This window comes from Temnothorax longispinosus, chromosome 2, assembly GCF_030848805.1.
Source record: "Temnothorax longispinosus isolate EJ_2023e chromosome 2, Tlon_JGU_v1, whole genome shotgun sequence".
Lineage (NCBI taxonomy): Eukaryota > Metazoa > Arthropoda > Insecta > Hymenoptera > Formicidae > Temnothorax > Temnothorax longispinosus.
The window spans coordinates 11,508,130-11,535,493 of NC_092359.1; the positions used below are offsets into that span (position 1 = coordinate 11,508,130).

The following is a 27,364-nucleotide window of genomic DNA, read 5'->3' on the forward strand; positions in this document are numbered from 1 at the left end:
ATCCACCAGCTCGTTGGGATCGTCCCAGTGCACGTAGTCGACCTTATTGTCCGTTAGCGTCATCGCGCGAGGCATGCATAATCCCTTTCCAGATTTTTTCTTCTTGGATTCGGGAGGGAACAACGATGCGATTACATGTAAATACTTGTGCCCCCTGTGGCTCTTTATTCGCTCACGAGGATCATGCTTGAATTTATGAGCACTCGTTGCCAACAGCAGGCTCTTATACTTTTTCATATCTCCCTCCGTGTAGATCTCGTCATCGGGCATTCTCTTGAAGATCAACTCATAAAGACCGGGTGTACCGATATATCGTATGCCATCGATAATTATCCTATCCTCGTTGTCCAACTGAAAACGTTTATTACCGAGCATCATTCCATCCTTGCCGAAATAAACGCCGTATGCGGGGTCTATATTTCGATCGGCGCTCACAAAAGCCCTGATGTACTCTCGGCCCAGTGGACCCAACTCATCTTTCAACGTTTGTAGAAACGTTTCTCGTCCCTTCGACGTTTCCAACTGCTTTCGTACGGATGTCGCAATCGAGTCGTCTGTGGTTTCAAAAACATTCGCGTTTGTGAGGAATTTGGGAATTGTATCTTGCACGGTTCTCGCCGTCGTCGACGGTGCGGAGGTTATCGGTAGTACTTTCGATCGTTTCGATTGATTAGATTTATGCGGTGTCGATGAGAGATCCAACCAGGAGTCTGATAGCTTTCTCTTTTTCGACGTCGCATCCTCCCAATCCTCCTTATCATCCTCCTCCTCCTCCTCCTCCTCCTTCTCCTCCTTCTCCTCCTTTTTGCGCTGCTGAAAGGGTAACGTTTCGATCCCCACGTAAGCGTCGCTCTCCGTCGGCTCCTCTTTCTTCACCGAGATCGAGTTGTCTGCGATCTTTTGCAACGGTCCGATGAGAGGCTTAAAGTGTGCGTCCAACTCAATGTCCTTCACGATCTTACCGGTCTTCAAAGCGCGAAGTTTCTTACGAATCGAATCACTCGTTTTCGCAATCTCCTTCACAATCTTCTCGCGCTCGCGAATATTCTCGCTCCTGTCGATCGTGGCCATCGCGGGAAAAAGCAGACTGTTAATCTCACGTTTTAACTCGACGAGGTATCGACATCGACTGACCGCTTTTGCGGTATCGCGAACACGTTAAATTCTTTTCTGTATCGGCCATTCGAAAGCGCGCTGTCCTTGTCTATCACTACGAACCCGTACTTGCGTTGCCAACAATCGTGGCACAACGCACAAAATTCATCGTACGACATGTCGGTATTTACGTGATCGTTGTACACGTGTTTCAGATTGGTACCATCCTGTTTGAACAGGATCAGTAGGTTCGCGTTGTCACGTATCAGATGTTTAGGTATTCTCGCGTACGTTTGACAGAGATAGAAGCAGTCGACGCTCGAGTGCCTACCCATTGAGAAGTACTCTCTCACAGCATCTTGCTTATCGCATGCCACGTCATCGAAGACGAAGATTGAGTTTGGACGCGCATCGCTCGGCGGAATGACGTCACTGTTGTTGGAAAACGTAAAATAGCCAATCTCTTCTATCGACGTTAATACATTCTCCAAGTATCGATATTTCGGTTGCTGCAACGATTTCGAGTACACATACACGTTCTCGAAACGTACACCGTGCGGACTTTCCAGCAAGCTTATCAGAACGTTGGTTTTACCGCAATTCGAGGGGCCGCAAATGATCGCGCGTATAGTAGTCGGTAGCATTGCACCGTGTCTGCGCTTCTTCGCGTTGCTCCCCATCGACCGTAACCTGTCGTCGCAATTCGTCACGCGAATCGTCAACGGTTGTCGCACGAATCTCATTTTTCAGACTGTCGACTGGAGCTTCCGGCCGAACGCCTATTTATAGGTAGGCGGCACCGCGAATCGCTCAGTTGCAAAGATGTTCGTCCTGCTGACGAGACCTTCAGATATCCGCAATTTGAGTGTCGAACAGCTACAATTTGTGCCGAAACCTGTTCTGTTGCAAATGTGCTGTGATCACGTCCACTACGTGTGGGACAAGCTTCCGGAACATATAAAAACAGATTCAGAGGTTCAAACATATCGTCGCTGTTACGAGCATTACAATCAACCGTGGCAGCGAACGCACATCGACGGTCCCGCGCCATTGATAAAGGATTGCTACGAATGCCAACGAAAATAGGCAAAGGCTTATTAAATCGCGCGATTAACGCACTTCCGATCGAATTGCATATCCCCGGCTATCAGTTTTGTGGTCCGGGCACTCATTTAAAAAAACGATTAGCAAGAGGTGATCAAGGTATTAATCCATTGGACACAGCGTGTCGTGAACACGACATAGCTTATTCTCACAGTAGCGAGCTCACCGAGAGACACGCGGCGGACAAGATACTCGCCGAGAGAGCGCTAGGACGCGTCGTCGCGAAAGACTCGACTCTCTCCGAGAAAGCTGCAGCTACCGCCGTCTGGGCGGCCATGAAGGCTAAACGGAAGCTCGGAATGGGTTTGAAAATAAAGGCGAAGGCGAAGGCGAAGACGCAGACGAAGATGAAGATGAAGATGAAGAAGAGAGCGGATTCGAAAAAACGGATACTTCCGGCAGCGAAACGCGGTGGTATCTTGCCCATTCTACCGTTGTTGGGAGTTCTCGGTTCGTTAGTCGGTGGAGCGGCGGGGGTTGCGAAGGCTGTGAACGATAACAAAGTCGCGCGACGTCAGCTGGAAGAACTTAAACGACATAATCGCGCCATGGAAGGTCACGGACTTTATCTCGCTCCGTACAAACGTGGACGGGGAGTCTCGAGAAAAAAAAAAAAAACGTCGAAGAGACGCTAAAAATTCCGAAAGGTGTAACTACCAACGTACAACTGCAACAACTTGCAAAGCGTATGCACATTCCATATTTTAGAGGTATTTTTATGCGTACTACCTTACCGATGGATGGAGTGCGTCGAAACGAGAGTGGCATCGTGAATTTGGATAACGCTGAGGGACCGGGTACTCACTGGGTGGCATACGCGAAGAGGGGAAATCGAGCCATATATTTTGACAGTTATGGCAATCTTCGACCGCCGAGAGAATTGGTGCTGTATCTAAAGAACAACGTGACGCAAATCGAGTACAATCACACACCTTATCAACGATACGATCAGAGCAATTGTGGACAACTGTGTCTGCGCTTTCTACAGACGGTTGATGCTCAATTTAAAGCCTGGCGTTGCATTGTTTGAACTCAGTATTCATTCAAACATGTCACTGACATTTACGCTCACCGGCAAGAGTAGCATCCTCGCGGTAAGCTACTTTCCCACCGTGGATTTGAGCGACGGTGATTATGAGCTCGGTCTGACAGATTTCGAAACCTATTACACGATACCGAATGTAAATTCTTCGAACAATAAATTCTACTTTGACGACAAGGAGATTACCGTTCCCGAAGGATCATACGAACTGCGTGATATACACACGTATTTGAAACAATCAATTTTACAATTGGACCAATCCAATAATATTGCGAGAAAGAAACATGTCGGCGAAGATGAAGAATATCCGTTGATTATTCGAGCCAACAACAATACGATGAAGAGCGAGATCAAATGTGCTTATCGGGTAAATTTCGCCAAACCGAACAACATTGGATCGCTGCTGGGATTTTCAGCGAATCGCGTGCTGGAGCCGCGACAATGGTACGAATCGGACGTTCCGATAAATATCATCAGTGTAAACATCATTCGCATAGAGTGTAACGTGACCGCGGGCGCGTACAGCAACGACAAGTACGTGCACACGATACATGAGTTTTCGCCGAGTGTGCCACCGGGATATAAGATATCGGAAACGCCGGCGCAGATCATTTACCTTCCGATCATCGTACGGAGCATTACTGATCTAACGATTCGTGTCGTGGATCAGGACGGCCGATTGATTGATTTTCGTGGAGAAGAGATCACCGTTAGACTGCATGTGCGAAGACGACGACTGTGGTAAACCGTGAGATGCTCATACTGAACGAAGTGGAGAAGGTGCGACAGACGAGTAACAAAATTAAAGAGACAATCCGATCGCCAAAGAAGAAACTCACTGCGTTGAACGTTGAATTTTTGAAATCATTGGGTTTCGTCGTACGAAATGGCTAATATCTTAAACATTGAAGGTGAACCGATCTTTGACGATAGCGTCGTCAAGATTGAAACTCACACGTACAATCCGTACGCCAATACGACGTTTGGACACAACGATGAGATAAGAATACCCATACAACAGCAAGATTTATACACGTTGCCGTGTGAAAGCTTTCTCTACGTCGAAGGACGATTGGTAATAAAGAGAAGGAATGACAATGAGTCTCAGGCAACGCTTGTAAATAATTGTGCAGCATTCATGTTCGATGAGATTCGATACGAGCTCAACGGTGTGGAGATTGATCGCAACAGAAACGTTGGAATAACCAGTACCATCAAGAACTACGTATCGCTATCGTATAATGATTCTCAACTCATGCGGAATGCTGGCTGGGACGTTACATCGAGCATACCGGAAGGATATTTCAACTTTTGCGTACCGCTCAAGTTGTTGCTGGGCTTTTGCGAGGATTACAAACGCGTCGTTGTTAATGCTCGTCACGAATTAATTTTGATACGTGCGCGTAGCGACAACAATTGCATTATAGGAGATCCGGCGACGGAGCCGGAAATCGAACTGTTTAAAGTACAGTGGCGAATGCCTCACGTTACGTTAAACGAGGTTAATAAACTATCCTTGTTACGGGCCTTGGGGAGCGGGCGATATCTTAGTGTCAGTTTTCGTTCGTGGGATCTGTACGAGTATCCACTCTTGCAGAGCACGACCAAGCATTCGTGGGCTGTCAAGACTGCGACTCAGTTAGAAAAGCCGCGATACGTTATTTTTGCGCTGCAGACCGGCCGCAAGAACATCATGTCTCAAAATGTTAGCGTATTCGATGACTGTAATTTGACCAATGTCAAACTTTATCTAAACTCCGAATTTTATCCGTACGATGACTTGAACTTAGATTTTACTAAAAATCGATACGGCCTTCTTTTTGATATGTACGCGCGTTTTCGTAAAACTTATTACGGATACGATTCCAGTGATACGCTTTGCAGCTTGTATACATTCCTGATGGAAGGACCTTTTGTTGTCATCGATTGCTCGCGACAAAACGAGTCTGTCAAGAGCGCCACCGTGGATGTGCGAATAGAATTTGACTGTAAAGAAAATGTACCTGCAAATACTACCGCCTATTGTCTCATCTTGCATGATCGCGTAATCGAATACTGCCCGCTGTCTAATGTAGTGCGCAAACTCATGTAAATCGCCATGTTGACAAATAATCCGATATAAGAGCGACATATGTAGCGCGATATGGTACAGTACGGATCATTCCTTCGTTGCATCATGATCGTGCCAACGTTTGTCGATCTGCAAGGATTCATCGTCGGGATGAAATTTGTCGTAAAGGAGGCAGCGGTGCTGAGAAACGGGACCGTTCTGGAGCATTACATCTTTACGCGCCCCATGCCGTGGAGTCTTCTCACAAAATCTGACAAGTCATGTGCTTCCTGGCTGATTGCAAATCACCATGGATTACCATGGGATGAGGGAAACGTGCCGTACGGTATGGTAAAACACCTAATTACATCAGCCGTGCTTGGTACAGAAGATGATGACGAGATACCGACTCTCGTGTACGTCAAGGGATGCCAGAAACAGGAATGGCTGGTGGATCTACTTGAGAATTATGCGACAGAAAAGCTGATCATCGAGACTTTGGATGCGGATTACGAAGATGTCAAATCTTTAAATAATCTAGATGTTACTAACACTATGCGATGTGGAAAACATGTTAAGAATTGCGCATTACAAAATGTATTAAAATTATTTAACTGGTGGTCGCGACACCAGAAAAATTGGGATCTTTTAAAAAAATAAATTATATATATAATTTTACAATGCTTTATTTTCTTTTCCCCATTCCCATTAGTTGTTAGTAGTTTCCCTCTCCTAATTCCCCCCACCACATCATAATTTTTAAGGTAGGGTGTTGTCGTGTATAATTGGTTCATTTTCCACTTCATAGTCATTGGTATGATTTTTTATAACTTCTATGTAAGCAGCGCTGACACTGGTGCTTGAAAATGTCAAAGGAAGGGGAATTATCCCTTCCCTTATAATTTTTCATCTGCGCGCGCCGTCCAATTTTTCTAAAACGTTGCAAACGGAGTTAACGTTTTAACCAGTGTTACTAAGTCAAAATCAATCGAGTCTCATCGTTCGAAGCGACAACTTCAACAGTGAAAACAGTATACCTCTTACGGAGTAATAAGAACAATGGCTGGTCGCAATGAAGACGTAAATAATTCTGAAAAGTGGATGTACACTCGTGATATTCCCGATAAGGGACTTCGCGGCTTTGAGGGAAGCAACACAAGTATGAATTATTACGTACCGTATCCTCGTGAAAAATCGGAACCTCGTTATACGCCTAAACCTCGTGAAGTTTCATCGGACGAGCGCAAAACGTAAGTATTACTTTGGATAAATTTTTTAAAATTTATTTTTTTATAATTTTATTAATTTATCTACTTTATTTTTCCACAGTTTTAATAAATCGGAACCTCGTTATACGCCTCGTATCTTGGGCAGACGATTTGCCCTGACAGTCACGGCTTACAAATATTTGGATATCGGAATCAGTGTGGGATCTACATCCTTTGTGGAATTGATTCTTGGTGACAATCGGGGAAATCAGATCGTGCTTCCGTGGACAACGTGGACAACGATCATCGAAAGACGCATGGATATCGAACAACTCATGCAGTCGACTGTCGGTTCATCGCTGTGTATTCAAGATCATCTAATTATAGAACTTGTTAAAATGCGTGACGCTAATATTGTAAAAGTTACGCTGCGTGATCCTGCGACATCCTTATACATGATACCAACAACTGTATTATTTTTGTTTGAAATCGAACAATGTGTTGAACATGTATATTTCAATTTATGTCAAGATATACAGCATGTTAATACTAAGTATAAAAATTTTGTAACAATCTTGCGACAAAATCGTATCACGGATAAATGTCAGGCGAGAAAAGTACTGAGTGAGGTGTCCGATGGAAGTTCGCTCATAGAATGCGAACTATTAGCTTACGGCTTAGATAACATTGTATATGAAGCAAAAATGTAAATAACGAATAAAAATTGAATATTGGCATAAATATTGGCAAAATTATTTTTCAATCTCTCTTCCGTTTTCATCTAACATTAGCCTCCCCTATGTTTAAATTATATATATGTTGCGGTAAAATGTCCTTTTTAATTATATAAACGGTTCATTTCAAATTTAAAGAATTAATAAAATTATTAAAAGATAGATAAAAACTTTTATCTAAAATAGAATAATCTCATCACGGCACGTATGAACTTGTCCGTTCCTGTCTTCCACCCCTATTTCTCCACTATGGGGACTCTATAGTTTAAGTCACGTAAAATATGGTTTTTTGTTAATTTTTTTTGTTGAACGCAGACCTAGGAAAAAAAAAGGTCTTCGACGCCATCTCTTCCTGCGTGCAACTCCATAGTTTAAGTCATGTAAATTTCTTTTAAATTAAATGATTATATTAATTAAATTAGGTTATAAATAATTAAATTATGTTATAAATAATTAAATTAGGTTATAAAAAAGGCTATGCCGGTTCTGGATCAAGGCGTGGTGCTCGCGCGGGGTGCGGGGCGAGGGGATCTCGGCGGCGCGGGGATCTCGGCGTGGAGAGGGGATGACGTCATCGGTGTTGCCGCCGAGATCCCCTCGCCCCGCACCCCGCGCGAGCACCACGCCTTGATCCAGAACCGGCATAGCCTTACTACTTTTGAGAATAAAAAGAACAAATTTATCTGACATTCATATAACATATCCTTCTTTCTATTCTTACAATTAGTAAAATAGCTCACAAAATAGCTCCTAAAGTTTTTATCTCCCTAAAGTATCATATTATTAGAAAGAATAAATAAAAAATATTTAAGCGCAATTTTCTTAATAAATAATATTAGTAAAATTTGCTTTTTTTTTTAATATGCACGTTATTTAGCAACACTTGCTAACAATAACGTATGAGATATTCCTGTCCCTCGAAGGAACTATTAATATACGTATTACATAGTATTAATTACGTATTGCAAAGTTTCTTTGACATATATATATTATATATAGTATAATTATAAAGTTACTTGAACTACTTAATTGCTACGTGCAGAGTCATATATTGTTGTAAGATAACACAATTCTTGTATTGAGTATAATCTTGCTTATTTCTTCATGATTCGTATAATATAAATTAGAATTTGATATACGCGTTGAACTTAAAATTACAGCTGTCAATGTTCAAATATTCGAATAATATAATTGCACATACATTCGGACATTTGGCTCACGGTATTTAATCATTTGCGCGATATCATATCGTTCTTTTATTTGTTGATATTTTAACTTCTGTTATACATAATAGTACAATCCATATGCATTAATTTAGTAGATAATATCGGCAAGTACGCCTATTCATATTAAACTAGTAAAATTGCAAATAAGTAATTTTGCTACCATGATTTTTTTAGATAAAACTGTTATTACATTGCAAATTAAAAAATATTGTATAGTATAGTTTTTATTTTTTATAATATATATGTTACAGTTAAAACCCGAAATCCGTCAAAACCCAAATTTACTGGTAAGTTTTAACTAAGTTTTAACTAGTTTTAACTAGTTTTAACTAAGTCAGCTCGGCAATTTGCGTTCTAACTGAAATAATTTAGTCAAAACTAGAATTGACCGAGTGCTTTAGTAAATTCGCGGTCTAACGTGTTTCTCTTACAGTCAAAACGCGAAATCCCTCAATCGGCAATGCTATACATATATGTATTTAACTATTTAAAGCGCGTCACTAACCTATATATATGTAGGTTAGTGACGCGCTTTAAAAGTATTTAAGTGTTTAAAGCGCGTCAACTAACCTATGTAGGTTAGTGACGCGCTTTAAAAGTATTTAACTGTTTAAAACGCGTCACTAACCTACATAGATTAGTTGACGCGCTTTAAACACTTAAATACTTTTAAAGCGCGTCACTAATCTATACGCCGAAAGATTCTTCTATCTTTTCGCGTTTTGACTGTAAGAGAAACACGCGAATTTACTAAAGCAGTCGATAAATTCTAGTTTTAACTAAATTTTTTCAGTTAGAACGCGAATATACTAAAGCACTCGGTCAAATCTAGTTTTGACTAAATTATTTCAGTTAGAACGCGAATTACTGAAAGGGCTTAGTTAAAACTAGAATTTACCAGTAAATTCGGGTTTTGACGGATTTCGGATCGGGTTTTAACTGTAACATATATAATAAATAATAAATTGTAAATAATTGTACAGTAAATATATGTATCGACAATATAAATTAATACGTAAATCCAGTATTACGATCTCATATAACAATTTTAACAAAGAAACACTGATGGATGAACCATCTTTTTCTGCGGACAGAGATTTAAATGACAGAGATGGTTTGTTTTCAGAATCATGTTCTATATTTTCTTATTTAATCTATAACAGTTTGTCACACTGGTGCGTGCATTTAGTAAGATTTTTTTTTATTAAAAAAAAATAATGTTAGAATAATACATTCTACAAGAATATGAGCCAGTAAATATATAGAAGTGAAGGACTATTATAAAGAACTTCAAAAATAATGGTATTAAAATAAAAATATCAGTAACAAAGTATTTAATGATACTTGCAGCAACTTTAATAACGTCTTTTAATATACAATTTTGTTATATATTTCGTATATTCGCTTTACATTAATCGCCGTAATTAATATATTTTTACTAGTTTATTAATTACATATAGAAACTGTCCTTTAATTTATTAATAAATTTGCTAATTTAATTTTTAAATCAAATAGGTATAACAAAGAATTTTGCACTAATGTTTGTGGTACGCAAATTTCTAAAAAAAAAAACATGAAATGTAGGAAATAAAATTGCAATTGCAAATAAAAGAATAGGTCCACATTAAGTCTTTTAATCATTTGTAAGATATTAGTTAGTTAAGAACGACTAATTCTTCACCTTCTAGAATAAATAATCATCAAGATGATCAATATAAGAGATCAGGAATATATAAACCATATATTGTAATCAATTTATGTATCTTTGATCAATTGTAAGTTAAAGAAAATATATGTATTGTTTTTTTAAATATCTATTATCTTATTAATTAGTATGTGTCTATTTCTTTCTGTTTTAGGATTTATTTCTGTAAAACAGTGTCGAACAAATATAAACATAATATCCATAGTATGTTTCAATAATAATTTTGTGTGAATAAGAATTATATTATTAATAATAAGTGTAGTGTATGTTGAAAGAGGACGAGCGTGGCCTAGTAGATAGTAGACAGCGCACTGGTCTATTAAGCTAAAAGTTCCAGGTTTGATTCCCGGTAGAGCTAGAAAAATTATATTCGTTCGTTCTCCTCTCGGAAGGCAATGGCAAACCACCGAGTATGTCTTGCCAAGAGAACTTCTCTAAAAAATCTAGCCGTTCGGAATCGACGTTCTGTACCCATATACAATGTGTATAATCCAAGTGCGCAACACATGTATATGAAGAAAAGTCACCACGCTCGGACACGAGTAATAGAACTGAGGATGGATGTTGAAAGATTACTTCTACAAATCTTAATAATTTATTCTAAATAAAATATAGATATCACAAACAGACTACATTTTGTATACAAAAGGTATTCTGGCAAATCATCAAAGTCCTAAAATGTATTTTGATGAATAGCAGTCTGATAGCGGTTCACTGGACAACAAAGATCTAAATCACTTGAAGATTCGCCAAAATACATTTTGGGACTTTGATGATTTGCCAGAATACCTTTTTACCTTTTAGGTAAAGGACTAACAATAGGGTTGACGAGAATATTGGAACATATCAATAAATAGACGCATTTGACGAGGAATTATGTTTCGCATTATTAAATTACGAAAAACGATTTTATGATTTAAACATCAATCATCTTATAAATATAATTTACTAACTGCTTGATTAATTTTTAGTATTTACTAATTAATATAGTATCGCTAGTTATATGAATTTTTTTAAATCAATGGATAGATATATCAACGCATTTATATATTATATGTATATAATATTTTATGTGACATAGGTATATGTAGACATATTAGTGTTGGAACAAGTATATACATACGTACTCGTATTAGAATTATAGAATATATTTAGATACTATAATATTGACAATATTTAAAATAATTATTATAATTTTTAATCAAAATCTGGATTATAAATTTGTGAATATTTGAATATTACAATATTAGAATTCTAATGTATTTATAATTCTAGTCCACTGTTGTTCACATTGAACCTGCATGTATAGAGAGATAACTTTGACATTCTGCAGAAGAGTTCATAACGTAATCCGTTGACATTGAAATACTTGTTACAAATCTGCATTGAAGTGGATGTGGTTAAAAACAGAAAGAAAAAAGTAATTATTTAAAATATTACAGTCGTAAATTATCATCGTACGGAGAAGTTAATATTTAAAGTAGTAGAATATTACTGTGATATAATCAAAACAAATTACTCCTACGAAGCGCTTATATCTTCTATCGCTGGTCTAAATGATTAAACAGACAAATAAAATAGCTCATGGCACGTTATATTACATAATATTATTTGAACAAGTTTATATCAAGTTATGTTAATTGAAATATACTGTTGCTTATACTGTTAATTACCAGGATTCAGCAATTAGAAACAAAGCTAACTGACTAAACTATTAGCAAGATCCAAACAATATATCAATATTTAGTAAACGTTTACATGTGTTTCTTAGACCTTCTTCAAACAATTTTACAGAACATTTCTCTTGGTGGTCAATATGTCATATTCAGTACTACACGCTCCGTGATATCGAGCAGATATAATGGTGCTAAATCCGATGTGGAAGAATTTTGAAAAATTAAACAATACTGCAGTAAGATGCAAGCTATGTAATGATATTATTCAGAAAAAATTTTTCACTGCAAAAGAACACTTGATTAGACTTCATTATACGGATATTGAAGAAGATGTCTTAAAAACCATAATGGGCCACTTTCATGCACGTGTTACATAATAGTTATTTGTGTAACAAGTGCGGGAAGTTGGAGAATTGGACACAAGTGCGGAGTGGACGCACGAGCCGAAGGCGAGTGCGATCACCCGCACGAGTGTCCAATTCTCAACCCGCACGTGTTACACACCTTATTTTATATTACAAAGTGCGTGGAAAGTGGTCTATTGTGCGCGCGTCATCTGTGCGACGGATGGCCGATTCCGCATGCGCGAGAGATTCCTCACTTGAGGCCGTGCAGGAATGAGATATTCCCGCACTGCGTGCGGGTTCGAGTGGGGAATTTCTCGCGTGGGAAATTGGCTATTTGTCGCACAGATGACGCGCGCGGAATGGGCCACTTTCCACGCACGTGTGATATAAAGGAAGTAGCTGATATGCGAGAAGAAATTACTCATTCCTGGCTATCGCAACACTTTACATTCACAGACCGTCGTGCAATCTGTAAATATTGCAATTACAGATTTGTAATATTCGAAGAAATAAATATCTTAAAATCCCACTTGGATGACTATCATGATATAAATGAATATTCAGGATGTAAAGAAAAAACTAGAGATAATAATGCAGGATTGATACAACAATATGTAGATGAAAGAAATTATGCCGGTCTAAGTTCTTATCATGATAATACACATCCCCAATCTTTTGAAAATCAAGAAGGTCAACAGAGGTAAGTATTTGAGCTATATAGTCTTTTATTCATCCTGAATTATTAATATATTTTATTGTATATATCTAACATACAAAAAACTTAATATCTAATATTTAAAAATATAGAAATTCTATAATTTTAATCTATAATATTTAACGTATGTCTTTTATATCTGTTCGAGTTGAAATATTATTTGAATAAGCTTATATCAAGTTTTGTTAATTCAAGTATGCTGTTACTTATTTATTATCTATATATTCAATGATTGGTAAATATTCTCATACGCATATGTAACTGCGCAAGTATTACGGAATTTAAATGATAATGGTAATTGTGTTTAAACATTTCATTTTAAGAAATGTGAATAATAATAAAAGTCACAATTCAATGATCGTATAAAGTACATGACTGCAATATGTTTTTGTATATCTAATTACATTAGTAGTTTTCCGTTTTTTTAATTACTTTGTGCAGGTCCAATTGCAGTGGACAACAAGGATTTAAATCCTACGATACGCTTTTGTATTTTATTGATGATTTACCAGATGACATTTTTATGGAATACCAGTAATAACAAGAGTCTTAAGGGGATGCTGGAGCCGTCTGTATAACCGACAAAATTACCATTTTCTATGTTATCGACTATTTCTGTCCTTGTATAGACAAGGATAGCACGCTACATTGCACGCACACATACGCACGATGCACATCGACATTATACTTTTATATTACGCTTCCAAATCTTGATTTGGAGGGTTTATCGATGTTTTTCTTGTTGTGCAATTCGGGGGAACTTGTTTTCGCGTTCGTACCAATGGTATATCTCTTATATGAAATACATCTTGTGACGAGCTGACAGCTCGCCGCAACTCGAGACGCCATATTGGGATAAAAGTAGGATAAGGAAATCTGTACTTCCGTAATTTTTTATCGTTTTCTATATAAAGTCGGAGTTCCCCCGAATTATTAATGTATGTACTGCAATTCTGGAGAAGGATTTTTGATTCTGTCAAATTAATACGACGCTACGTGCCGACAAAAAAAATGCCGGTAAAACAGACGGCTCCAGCATCCCCTTAACGAAGATATTGAAATATATTAATAAATAGACGCACTTGTGTGTGTGTGTGTGTGTGTGTGTGTGTGTGTGCGCGTGTGCGTGCGCGTGTGTGTGCGCGTGTGCGTGCGCGTGCGCGTGCGCGTGCGCGTGCGCGTGCGCGTGTGTGTGTGTGTGTGTGTGTGTGTGTGTGTGTGTGTGTGTGTGTGTGTGTGTGTGTGTGTGTGTGTGTGTGTGTGTGTGTGTGTGTGTGTGACGAGGGGAATTATGTTTCGCATTGTTACATGATGTACGAAATAATCTTACGATTCATACATCAATTTTTTTATAAATATAATTTACTAATTGTTTTATTAATTTTTACTGTTTATCAATTAATATAATATTGCCAGTTGCATGAATTTTCTTTAATCAGTATATTAATTTATTTATATAGGGGAGACCGGGGCTAAGCCGACACTATTTTTTTAAAGGCAATTTTTAATATTTAATTAAAATTTTTAGGCAAATTCAATGGATATTTAAAGAGTGTTTCTTCAGGTACAAAATTGATTCAGGAAGTTTTGCTGTACGTCGCTTTGTTTTGCCGCCAGGAAAGGAAAAGTGACGCAAAGACAAATTTTCAAATTGAAAAATGCCGGGGTAAACTCGACACTTTGCCTGATCGACACAATTAGATCTGGAACTTATTTTTTATTGTCTGAAACTAAATATACATTTGTTTATCGTGTATTTAACAAGTACAAAAATTTGGAATTAAGTAAAACAATCATTGGAAATAATGAGAACAAAAATTGTTAAACATTTAATTATTTTCATTTAAACTCATGTTTGAAAAACAATTTATGCAAGTAAATTCGCGATTACACGTGCGCACACATTTGTCATGGGCCATATGCTGCATTACAAGCATCGTTTATTATTGGGAACTAATAAAACAGCGTATCGACTTAGCCCCTGTCGACTTAGCCCCGAACGTCGTTTTTTATTTTTGTTACTCCAAAAATATAAAAATTTTGAAAATATGCAAAAATTATTATCGGATTCGTATAAAGCATCGAATTTCCCATCAAAATTACTTACCGGTAGATTCGCAAGAGTAAAGCTCGATGAAAGAGTAGACATTTTCGAGAGATCAGAAAAATTACTTTTTACTATCAAAAACGCTTATGTCGCGTTAAAAATTACACTATAACTCAGAATGTTACCAAATTCCGTTGATAATACTGGCACATAAAGACGCATTTACAGTAGGAAAGGCAAGTTTCTACGACAGATTTAAATTGGCAAAAAGCCTAGTGTCAAGTTAGCCCCGTTGTCGGCTTAGCCCCGGTCTCCCCTATTTTATATAATATTTTATATGATATATGTAGACATGTTAGTATTGCAACAAGTATATGTATAATTATTATGAGATCTGAAAAATAATCTTTAAATGTATTATAACTAATAATAATATATAATTCTTACACAAAATTGTTATTGAAACATGCTTTAGATATTTTATTTATATTTGTTCAACTTTGATATATGAATCATAGACCTAGGATAAGATAGACGGAGCGTAAGCCTGCGGGGTAGGTGATAGCGCGGGAGGGGAAATAGACCCAAATTTCGGCAAAGTTTGGTTAGACTCGGAAACATTCGAACGCTCGACCGACTCGACAGCACACGGATGTGCCTTCGCGCTTTGGTGTGCGTTGGCAGCATGTGGAGGGGATGCGCTGGCATGCGCTGTTTGTTCGATTACACATTTGACAGTGTCAAATTGACACATTTCTCCGGACGGTGGATACCATAACCTAGGCTTTGTTCGGGGAGCGCGCTATCAGCGCTATTTGGTTATTCTATCCTTGTTGTACATCTGATGAGCGATAAAGATAGAACGATGCAATAGCGTTAATAGCGCGCTCCCCGAACGCAGCCCTAGAATACAGAAGCGTATCATGGAAATGAAGTGCTTATAATTGGTATTTAGTGTACAGATTTCGTCGCTCGTCGGTCGCGGCGTCGTCGAGTTGCGGAGGATGCGCGGCGCGCGGTGAGAATCCGCGAGGGAATATCGCCGGACGGGGATCTCCGAGATTGTTTACATTCTTCCGCAAGCGTTGCTCCTACGGCGGGATTGACCGCCATATAGGAAATCACCTTGCCCATCTTCCGCGTGCCTTTTTTCCCCTCGAGCAATAGGTTCGAGGGATTCGAGTGGCTTAACGTTGCGCTGAACGACGAGGGAGGTGCTCTGGACCATCTGGAAAGGTACCGAAGGAAAGAAAGTTTGCTGCTGCTGCTGTTGCTGTTGCTGGCACCGTTGGTGTCGAGACATCGCGCGAGCGTGCCCTCCGGAAGAATCTCGGGTACCCCCGGGAGCTCCTCGAGCGACTAGAAAATCCTGAGATGCCTCGCGAACGCCCACGGGAATATCCTGCGAGTACTTAATTTGAATGCGGGCTCGAAATCGCGACTTTATTTCCACGGAGGAAAGCGCGCCCGAGGCGTCGAAGATGTGACGCGCATCGCATTTTTGTAATTACGGTAAATACTTATGCAGAATTTGCATATTTATTTTTTATTTGCAGAATTTGACGTTTGCGATCGTCATATGCGACAACTTCAATTCACGCGCGCGTAACGTGGTCCGAACGTCCCCGAGTCTAACCGAACTTTGCCGAGACTTGGGTCTATTTCCCCTCCCGCGCTATTTTTACCCCCCTTGTCCATAGTAGCAGTTTACGCTCCGTCTATCTTATCCTAGGTCTATGATATGAATTGTAAAATAAGAGAGATAGGTAGACATATTTTAATTAATAAGATAATAGATATTTAAGAAAACGGTCTATATATTTTTTTAACTTACATTTAATCAAAGAAATATCAATTTATTATAATACATGATTTGTATCCTGATTTCTCGTATTAATCACCTTGATGATTACTTATACTAGACGGTAAAGAATTATCATTCTTAACCAACTAATATGTTTATGAATTATTAAAAGACTTAACGTGAACTTGAAATGAATTATTAAAAAAGACTTAACTATTCTTTTATTTGCAATTACATTTTTATTGACATTTCACGTTTTTCAGAAATTTGCGTACCACAATCATTAGTCCGAAATTCTCCGTTACATTTGATCTAAATATTAAATTGGCTTATACTAATCATAAAAAATTATAATTCTGCAGCCTGAAAACTATAAAAAAAAAACATACAAACACTTGCCGGCTAGGGGCAAAAATCGATGACTTTCACACATCCTCCTTTATAAAATTAATTGGTATAAATACATTAAAGTTTATTCTCTATAATATGTGTAATTAGTAAACTAATAAGAATGCATTAATCATGGTAATTAATAAATTCTGTAATTTGTAGGATATGTAAAGCGGATATACGAAGTGTAATAAAATTGTGTATTAGAGATCGTTATTAAAGTTGCTGCAAATATCATTAAATGTTTTGTTACTGATTTTTACACTTCAATGTCATTATTTTCGCAGTTCTTACAATAATCATCTAGCTGCTTCCATATACAATTATGGGCACATATTTTTGTAAAATGTGTTATTTAAAAATTATTATTTTTTTTTGTATTATTATTATTATTTTTTGTACAATATTATTTTTTTTTAATAAGAAAAGCACTAAATGCATGCGTCAGTAAGAAAAACTGTTATTCATGGAATAAGATAATATAGAACATGATTATGAAAATAAACCATTTAAATCCTATTTTCTTATTTTATATTAATTTAACAAAATAAGTTAAACATAATTGTTATTATGTACTACTTAGCAGTAAATGTTAACATAAGTTTTTGTACATTAAAATTGTCTTTTGACTTTTCGTCTATACGATTACTATGAAATCGATTATAATAATTATTATTATAGTAAAAATTATATTTTTAATTTTTGTTGAAAATATTGAATTAATAACACATAAGCGGTTGACATTGGTGTCCGCATAATGAGTCTCAACGCGCGATAATACTAAATTGTAAAGTTTAATCTTTCACAATACTAAAGATAAAATGTTATTATTAATATTAAAATGTAATATAAAAATTTATTCTACATAAAATTTGGAGAAAAAAATACTAATAAGGAGTTATTTTAATTTTATTTTTATCAAAGATGTATAAAATTTTGCACTTATTAAAAGTTTTTTAGGCAGTTTAGATATATATTTAACAATAAACATTATTATCAATTAATTAATGTAGAACAATGAAAAACGCGAATTTCTGGCTATCGATTTGTAAACCTCGATGATTTTCGAGAAACATTATAACAATTGGACGAAAGTATCAGTTATACATATATGTCTTTCTTAAGGATGGATAAATAATGGACTTTCAGACGTTTCATTCATTAATTATACAAATAATTTGTAATATAGTTAATAACTTTGTTGCAGTATGATAAATTTGGAGTTGACGGAATTAGTTTAACTTGTAATGTCTCAAACATTTAAAAGCTGAAATATTGTTAAAGAAACACGGTATAGTCAAGAGACACGGTAGTGTCTCACTGCAAGTACACGCGCAGCGAGATTGACATTACCGGAAGGTCTGATGCAAATGTTCGATTTAATATGTGTAATGAACTTGCACATTAAGCAGATACTGTAGAATAGATAAGTATATAATCTGAATTCTCGAGTGTATCTTGCTACAATGTATAATTTGATAAATAGTAGATTTGATGGATAGTCTAGAAACTTTAGATGGATATTAGTTATAAAATTACTCTACAAGAAAAACATAAATACAAATAAAAATTTTTAATTGACTGTATACTGGCAATGATTATAATCGTGGCAACGATTATAATCGTCGTGACAGATCGTCACCGCGTTTCGACCAAGGATTCTGGTCATTCTAAATTGATGTAAGTAAAAATTACTTATTTGGTTTGAATACACACCTTTGACTGAAAATCGGTGTTTCATCTTATTATTGTTTGTCATCTTAATACATGTTATTGCGATAAATATTACCATATGCCTCAGTGGTCGAATTAGTACGACACCCATCACGAAATGAGGGAGGTTCCAGGTTCGAACCCTGGCTGAGGTAATATTTTTCGCAATGAATGTAATATTTAATTAAGATGCTTACATATCTAACATCTAAAATTACATCAATTTAGAATGACCAGAATCCTTGGTCGAAACGCGGTGACGATCTGTCACGACGATTATAATCGTTGCCACGATTATAATCATTGCCAGTATATAGTTAATTAAAAATTCTTAATTGTGTTTATTATTCTCTGGCAAAGTAAAAATTACTTATTCGGTTTGAAAACATAAATACCTAAAAAATGCTTCTATTTAAATCATGAATATGAATGCAAAAAGTATATCTAATATAATAGTGAGAAAAACTAATTAGCTATAAATTAAATTAAAAAGAAAGACATCTAATTTTTTCAAAGATTTATGTAAATTAACAATATAAATTATATACGAAAAATTTTTAAGTTTTTATGATGACGTTTACAGATGACTTATTTAAACGGATAAATCACAAGGTAAAGTTCTCTTTGACGATAAAAGAAATATTTTATGCAGGAAAACGTGCATATATATATATATAAATGTGTGGTTTTATTTATTTTAATGGGAACTTCCTGAAGCGGAAGAACTTAGATATTTGATGCTGAAATATTTTTACATAATTCATAAGAACTTGTACCACATAATGATAACATAATGTTGACATTGTGGACTATATATAATGCAGTTGTGCGGAACTGTTATTTTGAGTCCATTAATTAGTGCGATAATCTAACTAACGTTACACTTAGAGAAAATATGGAAAACTTATTCCGTATTCTTATCGTACCCATATATCCTGTCACTTATGAACAGGCAATAAATATTCCCGATAGTTAGTAGATGTCACTAACAATACGTAACACACGCAATCTACTATTTTCATCGCGAGATCCGTGTCGATTGATATAGTACTGAAGTATCGACTTTATGCTTTTTATTAGACCTTTACGACTTTTACAAACTTAATATTTAATTTTGCATATATGATGCTTGCGAGAAAGGCACTTGCGCGGAAGCATGCTCAGCTGCGTATGCTCAGTGTCACTTCACAGTGTAAGAAGCGTAATCTAGACTCGAGTGCATGTAGATTGTAGATTTACCAGACTCGCAATTAGTCGTATATAACGTTTAAAAGATCGCAATCAATTTGGATTCAGAGCAACTGGAAAGATAGGTATCGATAAAATAAAAAAACGGACACTTTTTAAATTATAAATTATAAATGATGCACGCTTGAAACGTTTTAACAAGACTTAAAGTGTATAAATTTAAAAATCTTTACGCACAAATGTCTTGTCAGAAAAGAAAACATTGTATCGAAAAAACCAAATTAAAATGTAAAAGATATTTATGAATCATTATGAAGCAATGCATGTGAATACGCATAAATCGACGAAATATAATGAAGAAGAAAAATAGATATTAACTTTAAGTTTTTTATGGAAAAAGATAATCGTTGCACGAATGTCTTTGTTTCGGTTGAGAATTTAATCTTCATGGATGCCTGCAAAATCGACAATTTCTTCAGATATTTTAATAAAGAGGACGCCATTACGGAAGAAATTAATAAACGGAAAATGATCAAAATAAAATCAGAGACACATCAGGATTCCTTTTGGATGCTTAGAATATCGATAATATTTTTCAAGATCAACGGTCTCGCCACGTTTGCCCATCATATCGTCACGCGGAGAAAAAGACCATTGTGCGCATTTTATTACTCTAAATTTGGGATCGTTTACAATGTCGTATTGAGTTGCTTAATAATCGCTTCGAACTATTTGTCGATACCGTTCATTCTCACTGTACAATATGAGAATAAGTCAAACTTAACTGTAACCCTCGAGGTTCTGCAAGCTATACTTGGCTCCCTGGTGATCTGCGCGATTTTACTGTTCTACTGCATCGATCAGAAATCCTTGGTTCGGATCGTCAATCAATTAATGGACGTCGAGCACGAAATGGATCGTCTGTATCTTTTGTATCGTCCGTTGCGACGACAGCGTATCTTCTATGCCGTGACCATCGTCTGCGTCTTGAAGGTTTGTCTGCTGATTCTTCTTCTGACCACTGAGACCCTGGCCTTTCACGTTGGCCCGGTCGCCTGGCTGACGGACATTCTACCGAGTCTTTACGTGGGTTGGCTGTTGATACAGTACTTCCTATTGGTCACGATCATTCAAGCGGATTTCGCCGATGTGAATCAAGCGATAGAGAGCCTCACTGAAGTCGGCACACCTAATCTTCAACCACAGTCTTTCTATCAAACGCGTCGCATTATATTCAACAATTCCACTGTTCGTCAACTGTTGCAACTACGAGACATGCACTATCACCTTTGTGAGATTTCCAAGGACGTATCGGATTTCTATTCACTGCCAGTATTGTTCGGCGTTACTTTTCTCTTTCTGACACTCATATTTAATGGCTACTATCTTCTCGCGCCAGCTCTAATGATAACCGGCGATAGCTTAGAGTTCAAGATTCTTAGTAACACTATCATCTGGTTAATATTTCTGATTTATCCCATTTCTATCCTTACCAACAGAATCACCAAGACTTTAAACGAGGTAGGATAATCGGTGTAACAATAAACTAGATTTTGATCGTATTTTAATCGAATTGTTTTAATTGAAAGACATTTTTTTACTAGCAAATAAAATCCCATGTATATTAAAATGTTTTACAAAATTGTACAGCATTGTTCCAATTATAAATTTATTTTAGATAGGGAAAACGGGCAAAATAATACATAGCCTTTTAAGATGCACAATCAGTAAAGAGTCAAAATCAGAGGTAAGACACAAAGTCACATGAAACTTTCTTATGGACAGTACTCAACGTAACGACATTTATCATAGATCTGTTGCAGCTCAAGCAATTTTCACTTCAATTGCTACATCACAAAGTACAGTTCACAGCTAAGGGATACTTTGCGCTCGATAACAGTTTTCTTCATTCGGTGAGATTATTTAGAATGTCGTTCGGATCTGATATAAGTTGAGTTTTCTTAATTCATTTAATGTTAATTATTAGCTGATCGGCACGGTGGCGACTTATTTGGTGATACTTATGCAATTTCAAATGGGCAGCTCATCAAAACCACACTGTAATTGTACAAAGAAAGATAAGTAAAATAATAAATTAAATATCAAAAATAACAGACGTAATGTATAGCGCAACGTTCCTTAAATTGATATTTAAAAGTCGATGAAATGGTATCGTCATGCAATTGCAGCTCTGTAACTTCTTTATATATTATAACTTTCTGATGTATTCAAACAACTCTGATTTGCAGAATTAAAGAACAAAAATTCTAATATATATATAAATATATATAGAGGAAAGTGCCCTATTATGAGATAGGATCCTAATATGAGATGGCGGGATTTTTTCATGGTGGGATCAACAGATAGTGCCTATATAGGGCCTTTTAGCTTAACATATCTCATATTTGGATCCTGTCTCATAATATAGGGCACTTTCCTCTATATATATATATATAATGGGGCATTCCATGCCAATTCGCGAGGAGTCAAACCTCGACCTTTTTATTTTTGATGGCGGCTCGTTTTTTAGCAGGTTTTTACGAGTACTAAACCCATGTAAGAGCGTTTCTATAATAAATGTAGCGTTTCCGAAATAGAGCCTGCGCGAAATGAGGACTGCAAGATTTTCAATGAATTTTTTTGCTTATTAGACAACGTCTAAGAAAAAAATGCATTGAACATAAAATACGCTATTTCGGTCATATTTAAAAAAAAATTACTCAAAATTTTTATGATAATACTAGCTGGTTACCCGGGCTTCGCCCGGGAGTCGTTTTTCTTAAAACGACTTCATTTGTGTTTCAATATCCTTATTGTGGACAAACATAAGGAGTGTGTCGGGTGGTTGATTTAAAGACGATAGTTTAACTTTTCCGCATAAATAACACATTCTAGGTGCTTAAAAATACTTTTGGATTTTTAGATGGAGAAATTTTTTTGGAGATATCTTTTCCGGGAGATTTTTTGATGGGGAGATTTGTTCCGGAAACCGAAATGACGGTTACCCAACATGTTGATGCGTAGATCGGCGCAAAGCAGAATAATTGTCAAGTTGACTTACACGAATCTGCTCTAGACCGCGCGCAAGTCCGTGCGAAGCCACGGTATATACCTCTGTCTGCCTTACAAAAAAATCTATAAAAAATTCCCAAATTTTCTGCGCAACTTCGGATCAGTCTTAAAATTTTTCCAATACTCCCCAGAATATTCCTTATAAATTAAAAAAAAAAATATATATATATGGGGTTTTTAAGATATTCAAATTTTTTTGTGTTTTTTTACTCTAGTTGTTTAACAATATTATTATAAAAATTTTGAGTAATTTAAAAAAAAAATATGATCGAAATAGCGTATTTTATGTTCAATGAATTTTTTTCTTAGACGTTGTCTAATAGGCGAAAAAATTCATTGAAAATCTTGCAGTCTTCATTTTGCGCATGCTCTATATTTCGGAAACGCTACATTTATTGTAGAAACGCTCTTACATGGTATAGTACTCGTAAGGACCTGCTAAAAAACGAGCCGCCATCAAAAATAAAAAGGTCGAGGTTTGACTCCTCGTGAATTGGCGTGGAATGCCCCATATACATACGTACTCGTATTAGAATTATAGAATATAAATTCGTAATTTATTTATTGCATATCCCCGCAGGGTTCGCAATCTACTTACCAATATTATCCTTCTCCTCTCACTTTAACCCTTTGGACCAACGGCTTAACGTCTCTTTCCGAAAGACGGAGCCCAGTTTTCTCTGCACAAGAGCCTATCTTGCACGGAGGGGCGCAGCTATCGGAAAAACATTCCATGCTTCATGGCTCTAGTGGACTCAAACCTGGTTCCTCAGATTACGAATCTGGCGCTCTACCACTAGACCACACTGCCGCCCCGAATTATAGAATATATTTAGATACTATAATATTGACAATATTCAAAATAATTATCTTAATTTTTAATCGAAATCTGGATTATAAAGTTGTGAATATTTGAATATTACAATATTAGAATTCTAATGTATTTATAATTCTAGTCCACTGTTGTTTACATTGAACCTGCATTATAGAGAGATAACTTTGACATTCTGCAGAAGGGTTCATAACGTAATCCGTTGACATTGAAATACTTGTTACAAATCTACATTGAAGTGGATGTGGTTAAAAATAGAAAGAGGAAAGTAATTATTTAAAATATTACAGTCGTAAATTATCATCATACGGAGAAGTTAATATTTAAAGTAGTAGAATATTACTGCGATATAATCAAAACAAATTACTCATACGGAGCGCTTATATCTTCTATTGCTGGTCCAAATGATTGAACAGACAAATAAAATAGCTCATGAATTTGACGTTCCTCAGGGGGATTCATAACGTATATCGTTGACATTGAAATGTTTATTACAGGCATGAAATGTGGTGTAATTAAAAAAGAAATTCAGAAAAAAGTATAAAGAAATTCAGAGATTACTATATCAAATAAAAAGAGCTAAGAGCCATGACACATCGCGTGTTCGTGTAGAAGTATTAAAAAAAGTATTATTTACAAACATATCTCTCGGTCTATATTTAAATCATCTTCAGTATATAATTTGCTACTAATGTAATTAAAATTACAAGATCATATTGCAGTCATGTATTTTATACGATCATTGAATTGTGACTCTTATTATTATTCACATTTCTTAAAATAAAATGTTTAAACACAATTACCATTTCAATTCCGTAATACATGCGCAGTTACATGCGTATGAGAATATTTATCAATCATTGAATATATAGATAATAAATAAGTGACAGCATACTTGAATTAACAAAACTTGATATAAGCTTATTCAAATAATATTTTAACTCGAACAGATATAAAAGACATACGTTAAATATTATAGATTAAAATTATAGAATTTCTATATTTTTAAATGTTAGATATTAAGTTTTTTGTATGTTAAATATATACAATAAAATATATTAATAATTCAGGATGAATAAAAGACTATATAGCTCAAATACTTACTTCTGTTGACCTTCTTGATTTTCAAAAGATTAGGGATGTGTATTATCATGATAAGAACTTGGATCGGCATAATTTCTTTCATCTACATATTGTTGTATCAATCCTGCATTATTGTCTCCAGTTCTTTCTTCACATCCTGGAGTATTCATTCTTATCATGAGATTTATAATGAGATTCTCAGACACTTCTTTCTTCAAATATTTTGACACGGTAATTGCAATTTTCCAATTTGCAAGATGCATAACGATTTGTAAATGTGAAATATTGGCGATAGCCAGCTACAAGTAATATCTTTTCGTATTTTAGCTACTTGTTCTTTATGACGCAAATTTATATGCTGCTCTATATAATATCTTCAACATGTTAAAATTGATTTGCCACAAAGTTTGGAACATGCTGTAAATTCTTCTTTTCTTAAGAAATATTCCCAAAGAGATTAGGTGTCGTTTCTCCATTTTAGGACATCTTCTTTATTATATATATTATGACATCTAATTAAGTGTTGTTTGGCAGTGCGCCAGATTTTTTTAGTAGTGTAACTATATATTCTTCACAATGCATTTTACTTGAGTATCATTTAATATTTCAAAATAATTTTACATCGATTTATTATCTCGAATCCGCGACAATTATATCTGCTCGGTATCACGGATCGTGTATTACTTACTAAATATGACATATCGACCACCAAGAAAAATGTTCGGTGAAACTATTTGGGGAAGATCTAAAACACACATTTAAACCTTTACCTTTACTAAACATAAATATTGATATTTTGTTTGAATCTTGCTAATAGTTAAGTCAGTTAAATTTGTTTTTAATTGCTCGATCTTATAGTAAGTACATTTAGATTAAGGAACACGTTTTGTCCACATTGTAGAGTTAAAATGTAAAACTTATTAGCTATAAATTTTATTATAAGAGCTTGTATACATTAGTCACAGAATCTTGAACCAGCTATCTAGGAGAACTCAAAATACGTAAGAAAATGTAAGAAAATTACGTCCAGGAGTTTAAATTCACAATTTCACGTCTTTTTTCCCATTTTCCTCCATTTTCCACGTTTTATTAAAAAATTTTATACCGACAAAAACGCTGCGTTATGAAGAATCGTTTTAGTGCAATAAATGTGAAATTCCTCTCAATTGAATGATTCAACTGCACAATATTTGCGCAATTTTCCTATTCCGGAGTAGATATTTGTTAGAGATTCAATTTTACCACTTTATAGGCTTTGTTACTATATAACTACATTAGACGATTCATTCCTATTCGTTCTAGAGCTCTAGATTACAAGAGTAGCGCATCCCCTCCACAAACCGGACCTAAGGCCAGTCTGTGATTCGTTCTTATATATATTTTGTCTCTGTTATTCTCAAATGATAGGTCAAAAATGGCGGGTCGGCAAGATAAAAGGTTTGCGTTACTATTATAATTTAGAGTTCTAATTCGTTCAGGTGACGTCTCACCTTATGTAGAGACAGTAGAGTTTCTATATATTAATTATAGGAACTCTAGATATATATTGTTGCGCTCGCTGCACGTTCGCTGCTTTCGCACACCCGCGCACTCGTTCGCGCCGCGCACTCCCGAACCGAGAATAAAAAGAGACTTCAGCTAAACTCCCAAGAACGCCTTTATTAAAAATCGCAACGGCGAGTAGGTACAAACATCAGAACGCTCCATGATATTGAGCTGATATAATGCCGCTACCGTGGGAAACGAGTCTACTATGGGAGCATTTTAAAATATTATCAATAAAATAAAATGCAAGACTTGTACAAACACTTATAAAAACAGTTTTTCCATTACAAAAACCCACTTTATCAGGCATCATAGAATATTTGGAGGAGTAAAAACCACAGTGGTGTAAGTCAAATTTTTTAAAATATTGACTTGTGTGCATAAATGCAATTTATATATTGTATAGATTGCATCTATGCACACGAGTCAATATCTTAAAAAATTTGACTTACACCACTATGGCACCGCTCCATTTAATGAAGAAAATTATTTAAAGAGGCTCTTACCCGGCTGCTCTAATCAATGTAGCAACCGAAAAATTATCATTAATAATTGGTTATAAAATTATCGGAAAATTAAATAAAAAAATAAATGATGATTTTTACATAGTGTAAGAGTAAGTTATATGTTCTATTAGTGTAAATATTAAAATTTATACAATAAGTCAGTTGACTACGTCAGTGCTAAAGAGCAGAATAATAACATGCGCGTGTTACAACGTCGTCTGTAGCAGTCTGCAGCTAAGTGAGGTGTAGCCGTGTAGCGTTGTAGCGATTGATGCGATGAAG

General features: G+C 35.9%; 3 protein-coding genes and 1 long non-coding RNA gene across 4 annotated transcripts; 3 read left to right on the forward strand and 1 right to left on the reverse strand.

Moving 5' to 3' along the window:
- Positions 1–4,127: 4,127 nt before the first annotated feature.
- Positions 4,128–5,333, forward strand: LOC139825170 (uncharacterized). Its single transcript, XM_071797673.1, has one exon. The coding sequence runs from the start codon at positions 4,128–4,130 to the stop codon at positions 5,331–5,333; it is 1,206 nt and encodes a 401-aa protein (XP_071653774.1).
- A 1,017-nt stretch (positions 5,334–6,350) lies between these two features.
- On the forward strand, positions 6,351–13,440 carry LOC139825172 (uncharacterized). The gene is made up of 4 exons (XM_071797674.1): positions 6,351–6,450; positions 6,581–7,205; positions 12,678–12,887; positions 13,344–13,440. Exons 1-4 carry the CDS (start codon positions 6,351–6,353, stop codon positions 13,438–13,440), a joined length of 1,032 nt encoding a protein of 343 aa, XP_071653775.1.
- A 5,893-nt stretch (positions 13,441–19,333) lies between these two features.
- Positions 19,334–22,554, forward strand: LOC139808775 (uncharacterized). The gene is made up of 4 exons (XM_071771171.1): positions 19,334–21,565; positions 21,723–21,791; positions 21,868–21,957; positions 22,032–22,554. The coding sequence occupies exons 1-4, from the start codon at positions 20,435–20,437 to the stop codon at positions 22,128–22,130; spliced, it is 1,389 nt and encodes a 462-aa protein (XP_071627272.1). The 5' UTR covers positions 19,334–20,434; the 3' UTR covers positions 22,131–22,554.
- On the reverse strand, positions 21,934–26,492 carry LOC139808776 (uncharacterized). Its single transcript, XR_011730950.1, has 3 exons — positions 25,053–26,492; positions 23,715–23,955; positions 21,934–22,102 (listed from the first exon to the last, which is right to left on the reverse strand). It is a non-coding gene; the product is annotated as an uncharacterized lncRNA (long non-coding RNA).
- Between the last annotated feature and the right edge of the window lie 872 nt (positions 26,493–27,364).